Source organism: Loxodonta africana, chromosome 16, assembly GCF_030014295.1.
Source record: "Loxodonta africana isolate mLoxAfr1 chromosome 16, mLoxAfr1.hap2, whole genome shotgun sequence".
Classification (NCBI taxonomy): Eukaryota; Metazoa; Chordata; class Mammalia; order Proboscidea; family Elephantidae; genus Loxodonta; species Loxodonta africana.
Genome location: NC_087357.1, coordinates 66647342 through 66670692, shown reverse-complemented (window position 1 = coordinate 66670692; position 23351 = coordinate 66647342). Strand labels below are relative to the sequence as shown.

The window sequence follows — 23351 nt, the reverse complement described above, 5'->3', positions numbered from 1 at the left end:
AAAGAATATTCTCAATTAAGTCACAAGAAATATACTAAAATACACCAGACAAATAAGCCTCAAGAGAAAATATGGCTGAACAAAAATAATCAGCAACTACATCATTTTACAACAAAAGAATTATAACGAAATGAAGTTCTCTCTTGACGATCTTCTCCAGCTATGCACAAAATGAAAAATATTTTCAATATAAATCCAATTTCCAAAGTACAGCACAATAAAACATTTAAATTTTCAATTTATTTTGATTAGTTCTTAATCTTTTTTCCCAAAAACACTTTTGGCACCAAATAAACTTCTGCTACAAATAGGGATTTTTCTTTGAGGAGATTACCTGCAGGACCAGGGTTGCTAAAATAAGGGGGGAAAGGGAAGGCTGATCGACAAAAACATCTACATGAACTATCAGAAAAACATTTCCAGTCAAGAAACGAAGTGGTACTTACCATTGTGTGCACACACTTAGATCAATGCCTGTCAGAGCCTTACAACAACGAATAGCAGTCTTAATCAACACAGAAGGGTCTTTTTCTGGGTCTGGTCCATCCAACGAAGGAGACCAGTGGCCTCCAATGGCCATAGCTTCATCCTTGCCTTTCATGCCCACTAAAAACTAATTCAAAACAAACAATCATTTAAATATATTATGCAACCTGTCAAATTACAAAAAAATACTTGAGAAGGAAAGGTACAAACCTTTCCAATATCATTTTTACTACCTCTGGTATCTGTCAGTCAAGGAAGAGTTCAGTTCAACATGTTCCACACTGTATTTCAGCAATGGAATAGGATTTACACATCATAACTCATCCTTCTAAAATATTTCTTCGGATTGAGTTCTTTTAAAAAAACAAGCTATAATTCAAACTTTAAGACCATCCAAAGGTATACTAAATCCTGTTACCACTAAGATTTTACTATGCTACACATACAAAACACCAAAAAGACAGTTTAACCAATGATATACAAATAAGATACAGTCATAACCTGCAATAAAATAACATCTGCTTCATTGAATTCTGAGTGCCTTAAAAGTAAAATTAGTTATTAAACTAACAGATAAGATTAAAAACATAGTATTTTTCATTTTGTTTATATAGTTAGAACTAAATAAAGTTAAAATAAATGTTTCATTTTACCTTAACAAGTCTAGCAGGATGTTGAAATCCATCTCGGAGTTCTTGTGGGTCTTCAGCAAGAGCACATGACTTATGATACAAATCTTCCATACTAGGACTAGCCATCAGCATTACCTATTATAGTCAAATAATTCAATCCTGTCAAAAGTCTAAAGTAATGTAAAAAAGTGAGAAGCACTACTAATTATCCTTACATATTAGATAACCAAAATCTGTTACAAAAATGGAAGATAAAGTGCTATAGCAGAAATTGTATTAGATACTTTATATAGCTTTAGCTTTTCAAGGATGCTGTGCTGATCAGATGGTGTTCTAAAATAGCAAAAAAAACTACTGACTGTGAAAGCAATATACTAAATGCTACCCTAAAAGTTACAATTCAGTGCATTCGTCCAACATTAAGTTTTGTCTGGGGTATTCAAAGTCATAGAAAATTCCAAAAACTTAATAAAATTAACTTCATTTTCACATTTTTATGAGGTTTAAAATGTTAAAAAAGAAATTAACTCTAGTTTTACAGTTTAACAGCTAAGAAAAAAAAAAATTAAATTAAATTACTAACGTATCAAAACAGAATCAGGCAAACAAGAAAACACAGGTATTCAGGTCCTATACCTAACACCATTTCCTGAAGAGTCAATCTCTCCACATACCCAGTTATTATGAATAAATACTAAGAAATTTATGGTGTATTATCACAGTAGAATACAAACCTTTGCACTGTATAAGTGGTCTGCATCTGGTGGATCAAGAATGGCCGTATTTTTTTCCAAAGATTCTACTTCTCTGTGCATTACATAGAAATTGCAGTAATTTCCCAGCTGAAATGGTCTTGACAAAGGAAAAGCATCCACCCATGTAAACTGAGCATCGAAAAAGTCACTAGGTATATATAAATTTTGATAACGGCGCCTTAGTTCCATCATGTCACAACTAGGACTGAAAAAGACACAAGTAGTGAATAAATAACAGCCTTAACACCAAAGGGTATACAAACATTCACTTAATTCTGAAGCTAAACATATAACCTGACATGGATAAAAGCCAGTTGAAAATGGACCTTCAATTATAAATGAGCTATAGATCTGCACAGACACATATGAAAGTCTTGTTTTCAGATTTGTTTACTAACAGCTTCTAATAAATAACTGGTGCCTGTTACTTGTATTCCTTTACTTTTTGTGTGTAGCTTACAATTAATTAGAAAAGACCCTTTGAAATGAAATTAACTTCAGCCCTGGCTCCACAGAAGATCTGGGGGAAGAAAAAAAAAAAAAAAGGGCAGTTCTGTAGCATTTGGAACTCTGTATTAATTTGAGAAAACTATGGTTTATATGCCATCAAGTTGATTGCAACTGATAGCAACCCTATGGGACAGGGTAGAACTGCCCTATAGGATTTCCAAGGAGTGGCTGGTGGATTCGAACTGCAGACCTCTTGCTTAGCTGCTGTAGCTCCCTGTAGCTCTTAGCCACTGCGCCACCAGGGCTCCAGGGTTCAAAAAGGGAGAAGAGCAGTACCAAATTAGTATTCGAGTGCTCCTCAATCAGGTCTAAACAATGTAGAAAAAAATACAACTTTTATTCTGTAGCAAGCTTCTAGATCAAGCATACCTACATTCAAAATTAAATACAAAAATCTGTATCAAAGCAAAACCTAAATGCTTTTTGAATTATCCATACCTCTATACCCTTCTACGTGAATAATGAAGATCCATAACCACTTGTTATATAATGAGGGGATAAGTTTCTTGCCTTTTTTATCTGGCATACTGATATTTTAAAAGTATGATTTCCTTTTTCCTGAGAAGCAGAGGTTTTAAAGGAGAGGAATTCAAAGTTAAATCAATCTGGTAAAAATCTGAGGTTTCTTTTTTAAAGCATAATGAAAAATGGAAACCACCAATAATTTTTAAGATGAAAAGACAACTACACTGTCTTTTTAAAATACAGTGGTGTCAAATGTGAACTATCTATATGTAGGGATATCTTTCTATTTTAAACTTAAAAATAAATACACAGGAATAAACTTGTCAGTTATGGCTGCTGATCTACTTTATTCGAACAAGATTCTGCTGTTAAAATGGCAATGTGAAGAACAGGTACTTGAGTTTTTTGTTGTTGCTGTTTGTTTTTAAAGAAGTGTTACAAAAAGAAAGTATATGTAAACAGTTTCCCAGTAAACCATCACCAGAACTTTTGAAGTCATGTTTTACCCCATGGGAATAAAATCTACAATACAGCAGAAGAGACAAGTACAAATAAATCACTTCTTGGTATACGGTCTCCTATAATCATATCATTCTAAGAAAATATTTCCAAAACTACATAAAAGAGATATGGAAACTTTAAAATCATTTATATTTACAAACCGTATATTTGATATCTTGAGCATTTACTTCGCAGTGGTGAACTATGAAGGTCTGACCTCAGAATAGTATTCTAGACTGGGAATAAATGAGTTACAAGCAGAGCTGCTCTATTTAATACCTCTGGGACTAGGAAAGCAGTTTTATTTCCAAAGGATTTCTCTGAAATATGCAGCCTAGATATTTTAAGTATCAGAGCAAACAAAGATAACAAGAAAATTAGTATAAATTAAGAGTAGATTTGACCTCAAGCACAAGCATATGAACACCAACTAACATAAGAAATATCAACAAGCTTTAAAGCGAGATTTTCTTGGCATTGTTAGCTCCCATCGAGTTGGCTCTGGACTCACAGCGACCCCATGCACAACAGGATCAGACACAGTTTTATCACAAGCTGATTTTTTGGAAGTAGGTTGCCAGGACTTTCTTCCTAGTGTCTCAGTCTGGAAGCTCTGCTGAAATCTGTTCAGCACTACAGCCACACACACGAGCCTCCACTGAAAAACCAGTGGCGGCTATGCTTGAAGTGCGCTGGCTGAGAATCAAACCCAAGTATCCTGCACCGAAGCAAGAGTTCCCCACTGAACCATCACTTCCCTCTTCTTTGGTTTACATAAAATATACTATGTGTTCACAAGATCTAGAACTGACGATTACAGAAATTTTAACTTTTGATAGACCAATATTAATTATTATACTTTGTTGAAATGCAGGAATTCCCCCTCAAGGCCACTGAAGTGCATACAGTGTCTAGGCTAAACAGCTTTTGAACACTGCTTTTGATAATTCATTTTTGTTATTTTACTATTAATTGTTCGTTTTTTTTAATATTTTTATATTTTGTTGTTGAGAATATACACAGCAAAACATGCACCAATTCAACCATTTCTACACATACAATTCATTGACATTGATGACACTCTCAGAGTTGTGCATCCACTCTCACCCTCCTCTTCTAGGTTGTTCCTCCCTCATGAATATAAACTCCGTGCCCCCTAAGGTTTTTATCTAATCTTTTGAGTTGCTGTAGTCACTTTGATCCCGTATAGACAGTTCTGAAAGGAACATAATGCTCATTTTTATACTAGTTAAGCTAAATTATTTGTTTAAGAAAACTCCCAGGGATACTTCTGGTTTAAGGTTGTTCTTGGATTTCCCATCTGTTGATTATTTTATACACATTTGCCAAGGTCCTCAGATTACTCTACCTTTCCCTTAAAGTTACTTATCAAGTTGCCCTTCGTATGCATTACAAGTTTATAGCTATTATTTAGTTGACCACCACAGCCCACTACCATCAAGTGCTTTAGATACTAACTCAACTTATCCTCACAATAATTCCGCTAGTTCATTATTATCTCCATTTAGCAGGTGAAGCTCAGAAATTCTTGGTAACTTGAACATGACCTCTGATTCCAAAGGTATTTATTTGTATTAAAAATGATGAAGTTAGTAATTCAATAAAACAAAGGGAAGAAAAAGAATTTACCAATCTAAAGAGAACTTTGAAAACTGAACTGTGTAACGTGGAACAACACGTCGAACCCTCCGAGGTGATCTCTCTCTCTCTCTTCGGGGAGATCTCTCCCGGGAACGTTTTCTCTGAGGCGATCTTTCTCTGGATCTCCGTCTTTCTCTCTCCCTTTCACGACTTAAAGCAAAGTTTTCTAAAATTACTAACATTTTTGGCATTATGGAAGAGTTCTTTATTAAAGTAAGTATAATGGTAACACAAACAAGACTCCACAGTATACCTACTGACATACCTCCGGTCCTCTTTTCTGTTAGGTACTTGATCCCCTCTGTCATTTCTTCCTGAAAATCTGGACGGTGGATCTAACCTTCGTGCTGGTTGTGGCTGTGAAACTATACGGACAGGGGGCTGCAATAAACCAGCTTAAAAAGATACAGAAAGAACTTTGACTTATTTAAACAAAGTTCAAAAGCATTATCTGGTTAAACTTTATAGATAAAAATCACTGGCCCGATGAACACTGCCAAATAATTGGGAATCACTGAAGCAGTTTTTAAAAGCATAATTGATAATTTAAGACAAAATAGGTACTGTCATGATGAATTCTTCCTAGTATTCAAAAATAACAATTTCATCCTGAAACATGACAGTCAATTATCTATTTCACTCAGATAGGAGAGAACCTTCCTTGGTACAATGCAAACTTAAAGTAACTTATGGACAGATGTAAATATTTCAAAAAGAGTTATTAGAATAATCACATCCTTCACAACTCCAGATTAAAATACTCATCCTATGTATCTCAACATTCTGTCAAGCCACAAGGATTTAAAAAGATGTTTTTCCTTGAAAATTTGCTAAAACTCCATTAGAATTATTCAACTTACAGGTCTATGAAGGGTAGACATAACTATCACAAATCACAGGATTAAAAAAAAAAAAACAAGGATACAGGATAAATAATTTCATTCTACCTGATGAAATGATACATGGAATCGTGTTTAAAGCTGAACTAGATCACCTCTAAAATTTCTCATATATGTGTTCAAGGGCAACATGCACAAGTTTCTACACATACATACGTACAAGTTCCACTCTGTGCCTTCTACTTGATTACATGATACATGAGATCATATTTTTATATCATACTCAGAACTGAACTAGATCACATTTCTATCATATTAGATCATATTTTTCTGGCCCCAGGCTATGATAAAGATATTAATTTCCAGTATGATGTCCAGTATAGTGTTTATCTGAGTTATTGCTCTGTAGGATGTAATAGGAAAAAAACTCTCAAATACTGTGTTTCCTAAAAAATTCATTCAATATGAGTCTGATTTCTCATTACGGATAAAAAATGTGTATGTCAGCAGGGTTCTTATGCTTTTTTGATGCTTATTTCCCTTTCACTCTCCGTGCTACTTCAGAAAACATATAGGCAGCTTACAACTTAGCAACACCCTCAGTGGGACATCTTGTGTAAGAAAGAAAAAAGTACTCAAAGTCTAATGGAAGCATCTGAAAAGGACACACAGTCAGCTTAAAGGGGCTCCCACTGGCCATATTTGGACAATTAAAGCACCAAAAATAAAAATTTTTAAGGATAAATAGCTGAATAAATAAAACCCCACGAGACCACAATAATACTTAAAAATAAAACACAAGTAACAAAGGAAAACACCCATTGCCACCATCAGAGAAGAGTTTTAACACCAACTCCTTATTTTGCAAGTTGGTAAACAGAATCTCCCAGTTCATGAGGAAAAGTTCTTCCCTGCAAATGCTGTTAGGTGCCCTCAGTTCCGACTCATAGTGACCCTATGTACAATAGACTAAAACACTGCACTGTCTGTGCCATACTCACAGTCATTGCTATATAATAAAACCCAAACCATACCCATCGCCATCGAGTCAACTCTGAATCATAGCGACCCTAGAGGACAGAGTAATACTACCTCACATGGTTTCTAGGTAGTGGCTGGTGGAACTGAACTGCTGACCTTTTGGTTAGCAGCCAAATGTTTAACTGGTGCACCACCAGGGCTCCATAAAACAGCTAATAAATGCAGGCAAGATGAAATCATTAAAAAAATCATCATTCTGAAACCTATAATGAAATAACTAATTCAGGCAAGAATCACCTAAGGTAAGAGTTAACAAAAATTTTCTGTAAAGGGCTAGACGGTAAATATTTTAGGTTTTGCAATCCACACACAGTCTTGATCCATAACGTACATTTATATATTTTTTACAACCATCCAAAAATGTAAAAATCACTCTTCTTCTTAGCCATGGACCTAATCAACAGCTGTAGTTTGCTGACTCCTGGTCTACAGATACCAAATTAAAGACTGCTGTAGAAAAAGATATTCACAGGGTGCTGAAGTATCATTACAGATTACCTGCAAAGAAATACAGGTCTCCTTAAAATGGAGGGATGCGATGTTCACGACGTCAGCCAAGTTATCAAACTTAGCATAACTTAACAGTGAAACAACCTGACAACATGTGCCTCCTAATACAATCCAGTATAATTTATAAAATATCATCTATAATGCCAAAAGCCTATAGGTTTAACTTCTAGTTTATGGGTTATTTAATAGAGGAACAATGTACCGTGACAAATCCAGAACAATGAACTTTTTACAAGAATCTACAAGTCAACCAGCCCAAGTTCTTAAAAATGTCAGTGTTATCTCAGAACCTACTGTTCAGCCATGGTAGTCAAAACAGCCTAGTACTGGTACGACAACAGAAACATTGCCCAATGGAACAGAATCAAGAACCCAGACGTAAATCCCCCCTCTATGGTCAGCTGATCTTTGACAAAGGACCAAAGTCCATTAAGTGGGGAAAAGACAGCCTTTTTAACAAATGGTGCTGGCAAAAATGGATGTCCATCTGTAAAAAAATGAAACTTGACCCATACCTCACATCATCCACAAAAAAATCAAAACGGATCAAAGACCTAAATATAAAACCTAAAACGACAGATTACGGATGAAAAAATTGGAACAATGCTAGAGGCCCTAATACACGGCATAAATATAATACAAACCATAACTAGCAATGCACAAACACCAGAAGATAAGCTAGATAACTGAGAGCTCCTAAAAATCAAACACTTATGCTCATCAAAAAACCTCACACCAAAAGAGTAAAAAAGAAAACCTACAGACTGTTGAGAGAAAAAAAAAAATAAGGAAACTATCTTACGATAAAAATAAATAAATAAAGACTAAAGAAACAACTAAATATGGCGCATAAAACCCGACTGGCTCTTGTTTTGGGGGAAAGAAATCTTTAAATGACATTTTAAGGACAACTGGTTGATTTCAATATAAACTAGAATATTTAAATGTTTTGCTTATATGTGATGACGGGTTGTGCAAATACAGGAAAACATCGTTTTTAAGAGGGACGTGCTTAAGAATTTAAGGGGAAAACACCATAATGTCTCCTAATTACTTCAAAAGATTAAGCGACAAAAAAGTGTATATATTCGTATACGCACACATATGCATATACAGACAAATGAAACATGGAAGAACACTGACAGCTGTCCAATCTAGGTAGTAAGTGCACAAAAGTGATCATTATGCTGTTACTTCAGCTTTCCTGTATATCTGAAAATTTTCATAATAAAAATTTGGGGGAAAAAAGAACAGCTAACTTAACGCTTCTTATATTAAATTATTCTACGTAAGCTAAAGATTTAAAGGGTAGCATTGCTTAAGCAATCCTAGTTGCCACTGGAGATTTCTCTACCTTTCTAGCAATTGTTCCTTAGCACACACCCAACTCCACTGAAATCAACCCCATCCTATCACAACTCTTTTCTCTCTTCTATATATTTCCACCCTATTCTCAGTACTCCCGTCAACCATCCACTGAGCCATGGGACACATCGGCATGAGAAACACGGCTTCCCTGAGCCCTCTCACAGAGCCATACTTCCTGCTGAAGACAGCAGTAGGGGAAAAAGGTTATTCAAGTCCCAATTCACAACTGAAAAAGTCTCTTAGGAAAGAAAAAGGTGAGAAAGGAAAAAAAAATAAATCAGAAATCACAGGGCCAACGATCAGATACATGGAAGAACCAAGTAGTCTAGAAAACAGTTTGCCATCATTTAGTAAGTTTATGCTACACATAGTACCCTCTGACCCAGAACTTTCATCTGAAGGTATAGGGTGGAACTCTGTATGTGCACACACACACACACACACGCATGTATATATGTATATATTTATGTACACATACAAGTATATATATGCACACATATACAAATGTTTGCATGTGTGTGCAGAAACTCACGCATTTTCAGAAACTGCCAAATACTAGAATCCAAATGTTTTCCAAAACAAACATATATATCGTATAATATCGATACAATTGAATATTATCCACAAGTAAAATGAACAAACAAAAGCCACACAGAATAGTACGAAAAACTTTAAACAATGTTAAAATGAAGAAATCTTACACAAAAGATTATATAAATGGAATCACACATTAAGTAAAGTTCAAAAAGAGACAATGCTAAGTTGTATAGCACGAAGACACACCTGCAGGGTCAAGCTATTAAAAGAAAGGCTGGCAATGTATTTTTTTTTGACCTGAGTAGTGATTCCATGGTGTTCATTTAATAGTAACTTGTTACAGTGTAATGTTCTATCATTTTCCTGTATGATGTATTTGAGAAAATGCCACAATTACATTTTTTAACACTGCTTCCATAAGAAAATGTCCAGAGTTCTAAACAATCAACTTACAAAGGAAAATTTAAGACACAATGCATTCATTTGATCCAATACGGTTCAATGAGTAATTTGAAGTGCTATCATTAGACTCTGCACGTATATAAAACATTTTTGGTATATTTATAAACAATAAGTCTCAAAAATATTTTTCTCCATTACATTTAAGCTACCAGTAGGATGGCAGGGGATTAACTGTTTTGATATTTGTTTTAAGTCCACCAAGAGCTTATCTTTGAATTTTCTCTTTGTATACTATCACTATAATTTGTAACAACTAGAGTTATACGTCAGTCGGAAACATAAACAGCAAAGATCTATTACTGCCCGGAATACCTTTCTGCTGTGGCTGCTGTAATAAAGGCTGCGGCTGAGTCTGCAGGAGTGGTGTAATAGAAGCTGCTGAAATCTGTGCCTGCAGCAGTGACTGGGGCTGGGGCTGAGGTTGAACACCAAATGTAGTCTGCGGTGCAATTGGCTGAAGGACAGCAGGGGGAGTCTTCAGTAAAGGCTGGGTTTGAGATTGATTCTTAAAAATAATAAAATTAAATTTAAGAGAAAAATACTCATGAATTCTAAGACCCAATTACCACAATTCTATAATACTTAACTCAATACTTTATGTACCTGATTTGGTAGCGTCTGAATTCTTTGTGCATTCCATTTAAAAGGCATGTTAGGATTATAAGTAGCTTCAACCAAAACTCTGTCACCCACTTGGGGGGTTTTCCCTTTGACAGCACTACAAAGGAAAAAAAAAAAAAAGAATTCCCTTAAATATAACAATTAAAACAGATTTCTCCCCCAAAAAGATTTACATGCTTAGTATTTTATTTATAAAATAAGAGTACCTGGGTGGTACAAATGGTTAACACACTCGGCTGCTAACTGAAAGGCTGAAGGTTTAAGTTTACCCAGAGAAGAGCCTGGTCATCTACTTCTGAAAAATCAATCACTGAAAACCCTATGGAGCACAGTTCTACTCTAACATACATGGGGTTGTCATGAGTTAGAGTCGACTTGACTACAGCTGGTTTTTTGGGGAGTTTGTATCTGAAATGCAAGCCTGGAAAGCCATTTTTAAAAAATCAGATATACCTCCCAGATATATTTCTTTTAGAACTGATCATATTTCACCCTCTTTGTATAAACACAGGTTTGAAGTAGAAGAAATAATTTACCACCCCATATTCTAATACTGTGTCCCTTCCTAACTTTTATAATCTAGGAGTAAGATTTGTTTTGGGCTCTGGAAAGATGAGAGAAATACAGAAAAGATGGAAAATACTCAGTCCAGTAGGAGACAAAAACCATCGCCACTTATAGATAAATCTTGCACAGTAATTCAATTTCCCAGAAAAGGAGGAGTTTGCTATCACATTATAGGGAGAGCAACTAGGGTCACATAACAGTGTGTGTACAAATTTTTGTATGAGAAACTAACTTGAGCTGTAAACTTTCACTTAAGGCGCAATAAAAGGAGAAAAAAAATTAATTTCCCAGATATAAGAAAGTTCATTAGAAATATATTTGAAAAGTCTAAGAAAATTCTTATTTCCTGCAACTACCACAAAATTACTGAAGTGCTACTGTGAACATGTTAGTTCATCAAACATTTAATTCTCATTTATTAATTTTTCACTATAAGAACAATGTTACTGATTATATGTCACATAAAAGATTAAATTTAAAAGGACACATATGACTTTATGCCCTAATCTTAACGTAAGTCTAACCATGAATATTATTAGATGATAAACGTCACCTAACTGTTACAAAACATTTATAAAGAATTCACCATAGCAGGTCTTGTCTGGAGGCGAGATGAGAAGGCAGAGTGGGACAGAAGCTGGGTGAATGGACACGGGGAATACAGGGTAGAGAGGAGGAGTGTGCTGTCACTTTGGGGGGAAAGCAACTAAGAGTACATAGCAACGTGTATGTAAGTTTTTGTATGAGAGACTGACTTGATTTGTAAACTTTCACTAAAGCACAATAAAAAAAAGGAATTCACCATAAATGTTGGGTGCTGCTGAGTCATTTTTGACTCGTAGTGACTCCATATGACAGAGTAGAGCTTCCCCATAGGGTTTACTTGGCTGTAATCTTGGCAGAAGCAAGTCATCAGGTTTTTCTCCTGTGGAGTAGCTGGATAGGTTCAAAACGCCAACCCTTTCAGTTAGCAGCCAAGTGTTTAACCATTTACGCCACCAGGACTCTTTTCACTATAACTAGTTTGTTCAGTTACCAAAAGCTATCTCTTATCACGTTCTCCATCAAAAAGCTTACAAGGAAAAAAAAAGGCAAACCAATGACAAATAAAAAACAAACAAAAACAGGTCATGGGTAGAAATACAATAAAAGCTGAATGATTATAAAAGAGATAAATTATAGCTAAAACACAATCCCATGCCACTATTAAGCAGGTGCTTTATCAATATACTTAATGCTAAATACAAGAAGGCCAACACCTAATGAAGTTTACCTAAGCTGAAAGAATACATCCTCATCCACAAATCCAAATGTATCATGTAGCTTTGTAACCACTCCTGTGAAAACACGTTGTTTCTGAGGTTGGGTTTGTTGCTGACTTGACCGTGGTGTTGGGTATGATACAGTTATCTGTGCTGCAGGCTGAGGAGTAGACAGGCTAAGGCTTGTAGGCAATGCAACAGCTGGCTATAAAACATAATCATAGCAAGGACAGTTTAACAACTAGGAGAATGAAATCACTGTCACTGAATTATACATGTAAAAATTGTTGAGGGGAAAAATAAACCCAAAAATCAAAAACCATTGAGCAAAAAACCCAAAACCATAATCAACATCAAACTATGGAAATGATTTGAAACTATCTAAAAATTTTAAATGACTACCTAAAACTAACCCAAAATGTTAAAAATGTATTTGAAGTTAAAAAATGACATGTACAGTTTAAAGGTAAGAATCAAGTCTCAAAAACTGTAAGTTACATTGGATCTATTTCTTTAATTTGGTCACTTAGATAAGTGTTCCCACAGGTTAAGCCGGGAAAAAAGGCCCCACGGTCCAATGAGTTTTAAAAAACAGCTCGTATTTTAGCTTCCTCTTCAAAATTCGCAATCCACACTGGCATTATACTCAAGAAAGTCATATATAATAAAGAAAACTCAGCATTCCTTCAACTTTGACCACACAATTATTTTCTCATGAAATCTCTGCAACATTCAAGACACTAATGGTCTTCAGGGCAAATTTTGGGAAATCTATTTTAACAAGTGACAAACTTTTACAGCTTTTCTATTCAATTTGCAAATCCCAATATTGGGGATCGAAAATATGATAGATGTGGGTCAATTTCAGTTCTTTAATAAAAACAAAGTGGTGCTAATTTCTCAATTAAAACTTATTTATAAATAAACAAGCAACAGATCCAAGACTAAGAGATATAAAAGCTTTTCTCCTACCTCTTATCCTCAGCTATCCAGGTCCCTATCCACGAGGCAATCACTGTCACTAGTTATTATTTCAGATCCTCTTAAAGATGTTTTATGCAAATATAAGCGTATAGATAGGTAGATACAGAACTGATGTCTCCCTCCCCCTTATATAAATGGAAGCATATAACACATAGTGCATTATACTACTTTCCACTTCACATATCTGGGATATCACTTCCTATCAGTAAGTAAAGAGATTCTTCTTCCCTTTTTAACAGCTGTACAGTATTTCTCTCTATGCCATAGGCCAAGTCAGTCCATGGCCTGCTTTATTACGGCCTATTATCTAAGAACGGTTTTTATACTTTTAAAAGGAATATATATTTACACACATATGTGTGTGTGTATATATATATAAATAAAACATGCAACAGACTATAAGAAGTTCTTACATAGAGACAGTTTACCAATTCTTACCATAATATATTTAACTGGTCCCCTATTTAGGACTTTTAGGTTGTTTCTAATTTTTTGCAACGAATATCCCAGCTCACAGGTCATTTTGTATATATGTGAGTGCATTTTTGGGACCAATTCTCAGAAGTGAAGTTGCTTGCTTAAATATTTCAAACAGGTGCATTTAAAATTATTTTAGATATGGCCAAATTGCTTTACCAACCAGTGAACTTTAAATAAATCCAGATCTGAAGTCTTCCTTCTTGAGAATGTAGGCATTTTATAGAAAAATAGCACCACATTAGAAGTTCAAAATCTTTTATTAAACGTTGCTAAAAAAAACTAAGCTGATAGGGTAATACAATAACTCTACCTACTAAAGCTAAAGAAGCAACATGTACAAAAAAATTCTCGCAAGTGTTAGCTACAAAGGAAACATAAAACTCAAAATAAGTATTGTCTAAAACAGGACTTATTCATTAAAACTGGATCACAGCTGGACAATCAAAAAGCACAAAAGAAAACGCACAAAACCACACACTTTTAAATCTTTATTTAACATTATATTGCTAAACTATTATGTGAATTCAACAAATATTCATCTTTAAACCCTGACAGAAAAACTAGAATAGGGACACAACTTTGGTCCACTCTTTATTCAGGTATCCAAAAGAAATAAAGTAATGCCAAACTAACCTGTGTTAATAGGGTCTGCTGGGGTTGCTGTAACTGGAAACAGAGAAAAGAAAGAAAATTAGAATTGTTTCAAAGATGCTTAATAAAAGGAAAACATTTCTATTAAATATTTCTAATCAAGAACAATGTAAAAAGTAAAAGAAGTCATTAAATGTATAAGGTTTCCTTTTTCTAACATCTGTGGACCCCATATATAAGAGTCGCACTTAGCAGATTCCAATTAAAAGATCTTTTTTTGTTTTGTTGCTATTTCATAGTGAAAACATCCACCAAAACAATCCCACAGGTCCCTAGAGGGGAAGATTTCTAGTTTGACAACATGTTAATTTTCATGTACAAAAATGATTCAGTATTATCATTCAGTAACATCAAAAAATACCAGTAGCCATTCAATTCATATGTCCCTAAAATGAGAAGCACTTTTGATGGTCAGATTTACTAGAGGCATAGGAACCATGAAAGACCAAACAATCTGACATAGGGTTTCCTTGGCAATAGCAAAGTGTAACATTACCAGAAAGCAAAAAGGAATTTCTGGGAATGGGGAAGTTAAAACACTGAACTAGAAATGACTTAAGTTAGGAAAAAAACCTACATGAGGTTCTGATTTAATACACTCAGTTTACCTAGGCCCACGTGTTACAGGTTAAATAACACTAAATTACAATTTTCTATTAAGTGAACAGTTGATTATTGCCATTTTTACACAGTTCAACCTAATAAATCATAATATTTAATATTTTATAACAGCACTAAAATAAGTCTGAGGGTACTCTGAAAACAAGATAGCTGTTTTGAAATCAATCTCGTCAGTTTTTCAGAGGTTGATAAAAATTATTAGTGGAACACTGTAATCCGCAGGGAAAATGTAATGTTTCTCAAGCCTCAAATGGCTTAAGAACGAAATTGGGCTATGTTCTGGGACAACAGCTTATGAACTGAGGTACCTCATGCTTCTTCAGTGTCTTTGGATCTAGCTTTTGGTCCCTTTCTCTTGCATCCCTTTACTTCTGGCTATTATACTTTCCTGAAACTTCTGAATGGCTCAGGTACTGAGAAGGACTGAAAACTATCTCCTAGCCCTGGAAAAGCCTAGAACGGGTACTTAGGCTAGAGCTTATCTACCTTAGGCTTGAGCGTACTATTTTCAGGGCAAACTCTCTTTCCCTTGACATACCTTCTCCTTGGGTTCAGTTTTTCCTACCTCACCCTATCATAAATGTAAAACCTTAAGGAACGTGATTAGAGGTGGAGCCCAGAGAAAGGACATCGAAGAAACTTACTTTTAATCTAAGTCACAGTTCTTCGAATTGTTCATATGTGCCTTGGGAGTAGGGATGGAACTGTAGGGGAGGGCGCTCCCCTATTTTCAACAGCTCTATTTTTATATTCTGTACATAAGATTTCCACACACAATTTCATTTTGGGAAAAAAAAGGAGAGTCCACTGCTTTAAAAAAAAAAAAAAGGCTGAAGTCCAATCTTCTAGGCTTCAGATGGAAAAAGGCAGCTTTTCATTTTCACATGTGGTCTAATTCAGCAAAGTAGGGCTAGCGGTTCCAGACAGGAGTACAGGGCCAAACAGTAATAGAGGGATTCTTTCCATACTATCCTATGCATATGTCCTTAAAACACACGTGACAAAGACTGGCCGGTAGTCGAGGACTTGGGTTTTTGAGAACCCCCTCCTATCTCTTTCTGCCTTGGAGACATTCCTTTTTACATACCTCATTTCCCCCACCCCCAAAGAATTCAAATCACACATGAAGGTAGCTGACAGGAATTAAACACTATATCAAATGAATTTTGAAACAAATGGCTGCTTTAAAATAACTTTTTAAGATGGAAAATATAAACTAACCTGCTGTTGCACACTATACAAGGCCTGTTGAGGTTGTGAATATTGCTGGGAAAAAAAAATACCAACAGATTTTTCAAAGAAAAATTGGATATTAGTTTTAGTCATTCTCAAAAAGTAAACCACTTACATACAAATATAGCCAAGATTACACTCAAAAGAAATGTCCTGGAACGATTAAATGCCATCTAAAATAAACAAAATGGTGATTACTTATATTCTGGGACCCACCAAAAACTGAATTTTGTTCAACTAATTAAGGTATAAAAACTGCTCCATTTAAAAGCTGAAGAATTCTGACTATGTAACTATGCTTGTCTGCATGTGTTAGGTATACATAATTTTTATGATCAGGAAGAAAAAAAAAACAAAAGCATAATAAAGGCCTAAAATTCTTCCTTCATTCATTAAAAAGTGATAGTAGTGAGCCTAGCTATGCAGATTTTCTACAGTTTTCTCTGTCACTTTACAACCTCTTGAAGATTCACCTGTTGCAATGCAGCTGCTGCGGCCGCGGCTTGTTGCTGCAACGCCGCAGTCTGAGTTAGTTGGTAGTTGGCTGGAGTTTGTGTGGTAAGGCCTGCTGCTGCCAACGCAGTTTGCTGTGTATAAATGGTAGGAGATGCTCCAAGGAGTGAGGGCTGCTGAACACCCAATGCAGCTAAAATGAGATTAAAATAAAAAATAAAAAAAAATTAAAATGAGTCCCTTCTAGGAATTTTCCATGGGTGCTTAGTTGTGTATCAAGGTTTGCCACTGGTTAGTAAAAAAAAAAAAAAAAAAAACTTAAAGAACAATTTTAGTAATGCTTATTGAATTTAATGGATGCACGTCCCACCCCAGATGTCATAGGTTTTATATCAAATAATTCATATCATGAGTGTTCTATAAAATTATACTTCAGAATAAACCCAACCAAACCTACAAAGTATTTTTTAGGAAAAATCCAAACTAAACCTGTTGCTGTCGAGTTGATTCCAACTCACAGGGATCCTACAGGACAGAGCAGAACTCCCCCACAGGGTTTCCAAGGCTATAATCTTTACAGACAGAGTCTTGGTAGTACAGTGGTTAGGCCCTGGTTGCTAACCAAAAGGTCGGCAGTTCAAACCCACCAGCTAATCCGGGGGAGAAAAACATGGCAACCTACTTCAGTGAAGATTTACAGCCTTGGAAACCCTATGGAGGCAGTTCTACTCTGTCCTCTAGGGTGGCTATGAGTTGGAATAGGCTGGATGGCAACGGGTTTGGTTTTGGTTTTATGCTAATACCCACCGGTCAAAAGTAAACAGGACAGTCTGCCATATCAGCTCTCACTAGATGAGACCACAAGCCAGGCAGGCTTAGAGGATGAGGAAAAAATATGTATTAACAACAAACCTTAGTAGATTTTATGTGCACTTTTTACTCTTAGAAAAAGTTTCAGAGACGATTTGCTATAATACAGCAGAAGCAGTGTTTAAACAAGTCCCATACCAGCAGCAATCTTCCTCTTCTACCAAATTATGGGTTGGAAACACGCAACTCTATCAAGGGATAACTAGTGTAAGTGAAGCATATACAGGTCAGCCATTCTGTGTATGGAAAAGACCGGGAATCTTCAAATCTGAGCAGCTAATTCAAGTGATGGGGATTTAAAGGCCGACCAGGCCAGAACGAGGAGGCAGGAAAAGCAGACTCACATTTAAAACACGGGTATTGATATCGGCTTCAATCACCTGTGTTCCTGAATTAGTTCATTTTTTCTCTATAGCTACAATATAGTCACCTTAAAAATGGTCAAAAGAAATGGTTGAGAAGAGGTCTGATCTGTTAAATACATTCCCACATTTTCATATTTTTGCAATTATATACATATACACGTAAATATTTTTATTTTAGTCAAGTAACATATCTGGCTGCTTCTTTTACAAAAGCATGAGAAACATGAGCTTCCAGTATCACAGCAACATGAAAGCCACCGAAGTACAACAAACTGATAGATACATGGTGGTAACGAAATTCTATATCATACCAAAATTTTTTCATATTCAAGGTTCTAATAATTTTAAGTTCACCTAGCATACAGCATGACTAATAAGCAAGCACCTAGACTCCCTGGGTGGCGCAAATGGTTAAGTGCTTGACTATTAAGCTGAAAGGTTGGTGGTTCTAACCCACCTAGAGTCGTCTCAGAAGACAGGCCTGGCAATCTGCTTCGGAAAGGTCACAGCCTTGTAAACCCTATGCAGCAGTTCTACTCTGCACACATGAGGTTGCAATGAGTCGGAATCAACTCAGCGGCAACTAACAATAATAACAAAATACTTGCGTATTTTGAAGAGATACATGCAAGATATATATGATAAGTAAAATATTCCGTAAGCATGAAATTTAAAAAGTAGTATTATTGACAAAAAAGGTAGTGTAAAACAAGATACCCCTAGTCAATGTAATTGAGCTAAAGACCATTTTAAGATTCAGCCAGTGATTTGTCAAACACCTCTCTCATTGCCCCTCCCCCACAGTCTCTTTATACAATAGAAAACTATTAAATTTTCACATCTAAAAGCTCTGGTCCCTAGTATTTTTCTAGTATGACTGTCACTGGCATTTCACCTAGGAGATGAAAAACAGGCTGAACAGTAAGAAAAGAACAAATACATCACCGTGTAGGAGAAATAGGGTTGGAAAAGTAGAAAAAAAGAAGCCCTTGAATATTACCCTTAAGAAGTCTGAACTATATTCTAGAACTCCTGGAAGATATTTCTGCAGATGAATAAGAGGGAATAATGGAAGACGTAATGAACCGCAATTCTGGAGTCCCAAAACTGACTCTGCTATGACTTGCTGAGAGATCTTAAAACAAATTTCTGTACCTTTCTGGGCCTCAATTTCTTTATCTCTTAGAGAAAAGAGTTGGGACAGACTCTAGCTCAGGTTCCATCCAGCTTTGAAAAATGCTGTAATTTCAATAGGAACTATGCTTTAGGAAGATCACATCTGACAGGTGCATTGGAGCTCAGGAGAAATAAGCTGCAGCATACCCAGTTGGCAAGAGAGAAAAGCAAATAGAAGCAAGCAGTCAGAACGAAATAAAGGACAAAAAAGATAAGCATCTCCACCAAGTGAAAGATGAGGAAAAGAGCTTCCTCACTGAAGTGAGGGATCTGTGTTGATAAATACCATGTAACAAGATATATAACATATAACAAGACCTGGGAAAGGAACAGAAGGGCCTGACAGGTGAGAAACTTTGGCATGGGAGCAAGAGAAAGCTGTTGCTAAATGCAGTTATTCAAATATGACAAGCATAAGGCCTAAATGTGAAATGAAGAAGGGGTAAATCTGAGACACGTTCAAACGGGAAAAAGGTCAAAGTTTAACATTCGATCAAATATGACGGTTAAAATAAAATTACAAATGAAAGACGTGATACCTAGGAATTACAAACTCTCCTTACTTGAACAGGCTCAATATTAAAATTAATAAGAAATAATTCAAAAACCTTCAATTTTATAACAGATTTCAGCAATAACTGCTAGTCTTCATGCTTTCACTGAAGTTTTGAACATTATTTTAAATGTGTGATCTGTGTGAAAACACTAAAATTTCATCTGTGCGAACACAATGAAAATTTCAAATTTCCAAGAATTCTTTAAAAAGTTAGTACAAATACAAAATAATCTAAGAAAATTGAATAACAAAGCCATTGCCTGAACAAAACCATGCTATGTCATGTACATAGAGGAAACTGAACGGGAGTTTTTATATTGCTCTCAGGAGAAACTGAGTCAGAAGTACAGGTACAAAAATTAATATATTTTATTTGAGTTGAGTAATTTGGTTAACCCTTTTCTGTTGTGTGACTATTGGATCTGACAGTGGCCTCTGACACTAACATATCTAGCATATTTTAACAGTTGCATTTTTAGAAAATAGACTATAATTGACACATACACAATTACCCTAAAGTCCTTTAATGTTCTTTGCAGAAATTTTCCTCAAATTGTATTTGAAGCTGCCTGGAGAAAACTTCAGGAGTCAAGCACAAGTTAAAATGTTCTCCATTAAAATTAGGTGTAAACAAGACATACTTTGCCACGGAAATGAAAAAGATTGAACTTTGAAAGAAATTTGCTTGGCTCTGAGAAACTCTAATGAGTAAAGAATTAGTTACAAAGAGCACTTTAAAAGAAAGGTAAGGAAACATTTAGCTTTCAAGAAGTACAGGCAGTCCCAGGTTACGGATGTCCAACTTGCAGTGACCAACCAAGCCCCATAAAGCCTTCTATATAAAAAATTCAAGGTACCTACAATGGTTCCTAATAACGGAGAGGCGCTCTTTGTGACACAGATTAAAACATTATTATTGTATTGTTACATTAAAGATGGTTTAGTGTATCTGGAAGTGTCTAGTATTTTCTGTATGTGTTTAATATTTTTTATGCATTCAAAGGTACGCTATACACTAACATAAACATCTGATTAACTGGTGTTAGATATGAACTGTATATAACCGTTCTAATTTAAGTACAAATTCAACTTAAAGACAAGCTTAGGAACGGAACTCATTCATCATCTGGGGTGCTAAAAAATGTAGCACCCCAAAATTATATTTTTTATCAAAACAATGTCCATCTAGAATTGAGTTTCATTTAGAACTTACTCAAGGATTTTTATGGTAAAAGCTAAGCTTAGACACAAAACACTGCCTATTTTCTGAAGTCACAATAAGTCAGCAAACTTTTGATTCTGAAAAATTCTGACTGAGAAGTCCAACAAAGCCCATAAATAATTTCATACAGCACAAATATAAGCTCTGTTTACACAAATCCCACTATTTACATTTGAAATCTCTATTGCCAAATATGGAGAGCCAAATATGGAAAGAGAATACCTATATTCACTACTGACTTTGCCTTTGACAAGTTCCATAAAACTCTGGCCTCCTTTTCTCAGTTTTACAATGAAAATACAGGAGTATAACACACATGCAAACATAAGTGGTAAGAACTATGGACACTAGAATATCACCATAACAGCTATTTTATTGACACAATATAGATATTACGAATCTAAAACAAATTATATGCAGAGAAAATCTGCTAGAACATGTTTAGTTTATCAAAGTGCCGGTACACAGCACCAGCTTCTGGATATTAGTTGCTAATAATTCCTGTTTCATTAAAACTAAGTCAGTACCAGTTTCTCCTTTAACACTGTTGTTAGGCGCTGTCAATTCCGACTCACAGTGACTCTATGTACAACAGTCCTGTGCCAGCCTCACAATTATTGCTATGTCTGAACCCACCGTCTGTACTTTTAACACAGCAGAGAAATATTTGGATCTGAATAAATATAATTTTTTCCCATTATTTTCAGGTGTCTGCAAAATAACCGCTGACCATTTAATCCCCCAAATAGAGTCCCTAAAGTAACCATTTCCTTTAATCAAAACAATGTCCATCTAGAGTTGAGTTTCATTTAGAACTTACTCAAGGATTTTTATGGTAAAAGGAATGAGAAAGGTCACCTAGATAATTAGATAATCATTTCCACCAAATTTTAGAACACTAAGTTAGAAGATTGCAGTCTCTCTGCAACTGACCTCCAGTTACATAATAGATATTTTAAGTAGGTAAAATGCAGCAAAGACTATTAGATGTACCATAATTTTTTTTTATAAGTATTCAAGTTAACAGAATAAGCTGCAATTTTTCTGGATACTGAAAGAAACTCAAAATATCATTCAGTAGGGTCCTTGGAAACTCATTTGAAATTCCTAAATGCTATGTGCATTATATTCAAGTAAAAAATGCAGTGCTATAAGAGAGAAGCTAAAGACTTTAAGATTCAATCAATAAAGTAAAAAACCGGTAAGAATTCTTCCTAGGACCAAAAGGAAGAAATTTACAAAAACAAACAGATGAGCCCTAAACAATAAAAAGTTTTTGTTTACTTTGTGTTTTGAAAATTTAAATGTTCATTTGCTCCTTTTACGACAATTTTAGTGATAATTTCCTTCCTTAGAGTTCATTTTTCTACTTTAAAAAGACAACTGAAAACCACTGTTAGTAAAGTATGGCTTTCAAATACATTTACTTTTAAACATAACTTATGAATACACAGAGTTAACATGCCAAACAGGGTATAGTCTATATTTGATGAATGAATGGCTGTTAACTTCTAAGATAATTAAAGTCAATTAAAAATTAATCAATTTAAGGTATTTAAAAACAAAAACTGGCTAAATTGTTGACTAAAACACATTTTTTTGCTCGCTGATCATCTTTTTAAAAAGAGCTTTACAGAGAAACTTAAAGAAAAGATACATAATTAATGAGCATTTTACAATATTATGCACAGGCTAAATCACATAACACGTCCTCCACACGTTTACAGTACATGCGTTCAGGAGCCTGACCTGGCTGTGACACCGCGGTGGCTGTAAACTGAGTAGCCCATGGCGGATTCTTCTGTCCTCCAAACTGAGCCATGATCCAAGGGGGAAAAAAAAACCTCTTGTTTTTCTTCTATAGCAGCGATCTATTAAGAAAGGATCCACATTTTAAAGTCGTCAAACCACAAATATCACAAAAGGCTGTTTTAAAGAAACATTTGTCAAGGACATCTTTGTAGGTCTAAGAATAAATAACTGCAAGTAGAAAAGGAGCAAAGGGACAACTGAAATGCAGCAAAAACGTTTCACATCAGATAGTCCATTAAAAAAAAAACAAAACAAAACCATTGCCATCGAGGCGATTCCGTCTCAGCAACCCTACAGACAGAGCAGAACTGCCCCACAAGGTTTCCAAGGCTCTAATGTTTACCGGAGCAGACTGCCACATCTTTCTTCCGGGGCTCCGAACCACTTTTTGGTTAGGTCAGCAACCGAGAACTTAACCACTGCGCAACCGGGACTCTTTACAGTTCACCAAAGGTACCAATTTTAAAAGATGACATTAGGAGTTGACTTACAAGAAAAGCACTTCGGTCTGCGACTACAAGCTGTCACGTTTAAACGGAAGACCTAGCCACCCCGATTCTTAACAAGTTCACAACTTTACGATAAAAGGATACAGAGCCTGCGTGTTTCTTTTGGCAGTGGGTTGGGGATTAGGGCCAGAGTCGCAGTCACACCAATAACGGAAACTGGAGCCACGAGATTCCGAATAAAGGTATTTAAGAATATCATTT

The 23351-nt window shown here is 35.4% G+C and overlaps 1 protein-coding gene and 1 non-coding gene across 10 annotated transcripts in view; both read right to left on the bottom strand.

Annotated features, from left to right (window-relative positions):
• The window catches only part of CCAR1 (cell division cycle and apoptosis regulator 1), a 39621-nt gene extending 16934 nt beyond the window's left edge, over positions 1-22687 (bottom strand). For 2 of the 9 annotated variants that reach the window (XM_010589179.3, XM_003409298.4), the window contains exons 1-12: positions 22579-22687; positions 16661-16833; positions 16176-16220; positions 14316-14348; positions 12230-12423; positions 10372-10486; positions 10081-10273; positions 5277-5406; positions 5000-5161; positions 1853-2078; positions 1140-1253; positions 447-613 (exon numbers count right to left, since the gene is read on the bottom strand). In XM_010589179.3, coding sequence (XP_010587481.1) covers positions 447-613; positions 1140-1253; positions 1853-2078; positions 5000-5161; positions 5277-5406; positions 10081-10273; positions 10372-10486; positions 12230-12423; positions 14316-14348; positions 16176-16220; positions 16661-16833; positions 22579-22651 — 1625 coding nt within the window. In that variant the 5' untranslated portion in view covers positions 22652-22687. Of the gene's footprint in view, positions 1-446; positions 614-1139; positions 1254-1852; positions 2079-4999; positions 5162-5276; positions 5407-10080; positions 10274-10371; positions 10487-11758; positions 12175-12229; positions 12424-14315; positions 14349-16175; positions 16221-16660; positions 16834-22578 lie in introns of those variants that run through there. The other 7 variants (XM_010589181.3, XM_010589182.3, XM_010589180.3 and 4 more) reach the window with 6 other exon arrangements.
• Positions 744-808, bottom strand: LOC111750391 (small nucleolar RNA SNORD98). Its single transcript, XR_002785532.1, has one exon. It is a non-coding gene; the product is annotated as a small nucleolar RNA SNORD98 (small nucleolar RNA).
• Positions 22688-23351: the final 664 nt, after the last annotated feature.